This window comes from Sinocyclocheilus rhinocerous, unplaced genomic scaffold (assembly GCF_001515625.1).
Source record: "Sinocyclocheilus rhinocerous isolate Xijiao unplaced genomic scaffold, SAMN03320098_v1.1 scaffold1292, whole genome shotgun sequence".
Taxonomy (NCBI): Eukaryota; Metazoa; Chordata; class Actinopteri; order Cypriniformes; family Cyprinidae; genus Sinocyclocheilus; species Sinocyclocheilus rhinocerous.
This window is the reverse complement of record NW_015656599.1, coordinates 362,348-366,859: the sequence shown is the minus strand read 5'-3', so window position 1 is coordinate 366,859 and position 4,512 is coordinate 362,348. Positions and strand designations below refer to the sequence as shown.

The following is a 4,512-nucleotide window of genomic DNA, read 5'->3' as shown; positions in this document are numbered from 1 at the left end:
ACCCCAGACTCGACTTGAGAGGAAAATGAATCATCCGCGGTTGTGCGCGCACTTGTTTGCACGAGCAAAGGTGTTTTTAGGAACACCTAGAAAGGTGTTCTAACTTGCAAACGCCAGACCACTGATTCGTCAAACCTGCTTTCCTGCAGTCAGTGTTCTTTTGACTTCTGACTATTTTGTAGTAAATAATGAATATGCTTCGGGGAAATGTATCGGAGTAAAAGTATACATTTTAATTAGGAAATGTAGTGGAGTAAAAGTAAAAGTTGGCTGAAATATAAAAACTCAAGTAAAGTACAGATACTCCCAAAAAATACTTAAGTACTGTAACGAAGTATTATTACTTCGTTACATTACACCACTGCTCAATGGTACTGAAATAACACTGCTAATAAACGCTGTGATACTCAAGAATGGATGATGTCCTCCAGGATGTGGTGCGCAAAACAGGATTCATCCCGTCACCAACTAAAGGACAGGCCGTGAATATTCTCTGACAGATTCATTGTGATTCATTCACTTTTCACCATGAAACTTATGTTGACAGTCTCTGGCTCTCATCCCATGGGATTACGGAGTGAAGATGCTGCCGTTGGGGCATGTGGGCAGCTTACAGCTCTGCAGAGCCGCCATTACTCATTTTACAGTGCCTGAGTATTAAGCACTCTCAGGTTCAGGAATTAATGATTGAGGTTATATCACCCAGCGTGAGGGAGTGGGTCCTCGACGTCACCGTTATTTAAATGAAGACTCTTGGTTGTTGCTCTTTCTGTGAGACGCTGTGCATTATAATTATTTACAATGGCGAGCGCCGGGGTTGAGCCATTTACTCTCAGCCATTATCTGATGCATTTATAAAACAGACAGCTAAATAATGCAAAAGGGCTTTGAAAATAAGCGCGGGTTAAATACAGCCCTGACTAGGTGGTTCTAGGCAGCTAAAGCAGGCACTGTTGTTTTTTTTTGTTTGTTTTGTTTAGCTAATGGTGTGCATGCATTAATTCTTGAAGGTGTTTTCGGTGCCTCGTTTGCTCGCCGAAATTATGAGCTTTAAACAAGATGAGCTTTAGATTGCATCGCCGTCACTGGAACAGGAAGACATGATGTTTGCTTTTTCCTAATGGCCTCTTCTAACCTGACTAGCCAGTCAAATAAATGCATCCTTGCTGTGCTGAATAAAAGTATTAATTTCTTTAAAAATTCCAACATTTGAACAATATTATATGCATTTACTGTGAAACTGCTTAAAATGGCTTTTCAAATCAACCATTGTATCACATTCAATTCAAAATATTTAAAGAATGAAATACAGTATAGTTAAGAAAATATATTAAATATTGAAAAAAAGATTTATCTTTTTATTCATATCCACCAATATATTGTAATAGCGAGTAGTTTACCCAAATATATTTTAATTGCATATTATTTTTGATTCAAATTTACAGTTTGAACTGTAATTTTTTGCTATTGAAGTTTAATGCACTAATAAACAGTTTTAAATGAATAGTTCACCTAAAAATGAAAATTTGCTGAAAAATAACCATCCGAGATGGAAACAGATTTGTAGAAATGTAGCATTACATCACTTGCTCGGCAGTGGATGCTCTGCAGTGAATGGGTGCCGTCAGAATGAGACTCCAAACAGCTGATACAAACATCACAGTTAACCCACAAGTAATCCACACTACTCCAGTCCATCAGTTAATGTCTTGTGAAGACAAAAGCTGTGTTTGTAAGAAACAAATCCCTCAATAAGACATTTTATTTTTTGCTATTGAAGTTTAATGCACTAATAAACAGTTTTAAATGAATAGTTCACCTAAAAATGAAAATTTGCTGAAAAATAACCATCCGAGATGGGAACAGATTTGTAGAAATGTAGCATTACATCACTTGCTCGGCAGTGGATGCTCTGCAGTGAATGGGTGCCGTCAGAATGAGACTCCAAACAGCTGATACAAACATCACAGTAACCCACAAGTAATCCACACTACTCCAGTCCATCAGTTAATGTCTTGTGAAGACAAAAGCTGTGTTTGTAAGAAACAAATCCCTCAATAAGACATTTTAAACTTCAAACTGTCATTTCCAACAAAAAATACGAGTCCTCTATCCATATTATTGCCTTCTCCAGTGAAAAAGTCATCTCGTCTGAATCGGGAGAGAAATCTACACCGATCAAACACTGTTTACAAGTGAAAACAGTCCAAAACGGATCTAAACAAATATGGATTTTGATGTGAGAGAACAACAGGAGACAGACTTTTTCACTGTAGGGAAAGTTAATATGGATTATGGACTCGTATTTTGGTCAAAAGTGATGGTTTGAAGCTAAAAACATCTTAATGGTGGACGATAAATGGTTTCTTACAAACATGAAGATTTTTGCTTAAGATGTTAACTGATGGACTGGAGTGCTGTGGATTATTGTGATGTTTTTATCAGCTGTTTGGACTCTCATTCTGACGGCACCCATTCACTTGCAGAGCATCCATTGCTGAGCAAGTGATGGAATGATAGATTTCTCGAATGGATCATCAAACATGTCTAATGACAAATAAAAATCTCACTTAAATCACTGTGATAGTAACTGTAAATTTGGCCTCTAACCTGGTGGTGGTGTTTTAAAGGGATTGTTCAACCAAAAATGAAAAGCACGTCATTTACTATGTTTCCCATTGACGTTTGCGCATAGGTGACCCTGTGGAAGGAGTCCGTGGACGGACAGTGGGCTTGTATCAGTGACGTCAACAAAGGCCAGGGGGCCGTGAGCTCCATCACAGACAGCCAGCAGAACGAGCAGTGAAGCCCGTCTCCTCTCTCACACCTCCAATCAGACATCGTTCTGCCCTCAAAGACTTTTCTTGAGCGTTAAAAGTGCATCTCACTCCCAGCCGGCAGAGCGGATATGAAAATTTGATTTGGTTTTCAACCTGTTTTAGATTGTTTCCAGTGGTTCATTTCCAAACAGGATGTTTGAGCTGATTTATATTGTTTGTAAAAATTCTTAACATGTCAATTATGTTGAGAAATGAATTCATGGAGAAGAAAAAAAGGATGATAAATGAAAGCTGGTCCAAAAATATTAGCCACAGTGGGCTGTTTGAAAACCTACACGACCATTGAAGAATAAAGTTTTCTATACTAAACTATAACTAACTTGTTTTTATTATTATTATTAATTTCACTAATATAATTGAATTATATACAATATAATGGTTATAAAGAATATATTGTGTGTATAATAAAATGTTTGTTTTAATGAACTTTTAAAATCATGAAATCAACATTAACCATTTACTTTATTAATACATGGTTTTATTGTTCAGGATTTATATGTTAGTTTAAAGGGACAGTTCACCCAAAAATTCTGTCATCATTTACTCACCCTCATGTTGTTCCAAACCTGTATGAGTTTCTTTCTTCTGTTGAACACAAAAGAAGATCTTCTGAAAAAATGTTTGTACAGTTGACGGTAGCCATTGACTTTCAAAGTATGGAAAAAAAAATATATATTATGGAAGTCAATGGCTACCGGTAACTGTTTGGTTACCAACATTCTTCAAAATATCTTCTTCTGTGTTATTCATATATATATATTTTTTTATCAGATTGTGAATTTTTATCTCACAATTCAGACTTAATTTCTCTCAATTGCAAGTTATAAAGTCGCAATTAAGACTTTGATGAATGAATTGCGAGTTGTTAACAGTGAGCTGTGAACCCAGAATTCGTAGAAAAAAAGTCAGAATTGCGAGAATTCTGATTTTACAAGTCAGAACTGCTTTATGTGAACTCGCAATTGTGCGATATATATTTGCAATTGAGATAAAAGTCTAAATTTTGAGATATAAACCTGTAATTACGAGATAAAAATGACCTTTTTAATACTTTTATTCTGTGGCGGAAAAAAGCTTCCATATGAACCGCATACATATGAAGTGTGCGCTAATTACGAAAACGTGTGATCCGTACGTGTGTGTTTTTTATTGTTTAGAAAAAAGCATAAAGATCCACCCCGTAAACCTAACTGTCAGAAGATTGTATGGAAAACTACAAATACGATTATACAAATCCATATGATTTAGCCACCAGTTCACCAAAACATAAAATAGTAGAGAGCGTAGAAATAAAATAGATTGCAAATGGCGTTTCATGTTGACTCTACACCGTATTTCAAAATGCAATACCTGAAACACCATAAAACAACTAAACCATAAGCAAAATGGTTGGCATCACCTGCATAATCTGTCAAATAAACCCGCCGTCTAAACATCCAGCGTGAACATACTATGGCAGTTGTTTCCATTACTGTCATATTAAATTATGCCTCGGATACAGATTTGACAGAGTTGCCCAAGGGTTCAGGAGATCAGCACAGAGGCCTGCCAACACTCCCTCGGCCTCCAGTTATGAGTTTGCATCTGGAATGGGGAAAAAGCTCCAAATGTGTGGCAGCCTCTCACAAGCGAAAGTGAAGCGTCACTTAGAATAACGGTGATTTATTGTTTT

At 36.6% G+C, this 4,512-nt stretch overlaps 1 protein-coding gene across 1 annotated transcript in view; it reads left to right on the top strand.

Moving 5' to 3' along the window:
• sec13 (SEC13 homolog, nuclear pore and COPII coat complex component) overlaps positions 1-3,155 on the top strand; it is a 10,173-nt gene extending 7,018 nt beyond the window's left edge. Inside the window, exon 9 of the mRNA XM_016528034.1 lies at positions 2,696-3,155. Coding sequence (XP_016383520.1) covers positions 2,696-2,806 — 111 coding nt within the window. The 3' untranslated portion in view covers positions 2,807-3,155. The remainder of the gene's footprint in view (positions 1-2,695) is intronic.
• Positions 3,156-4,512: the final 1,357 nt, after the last annotated feature.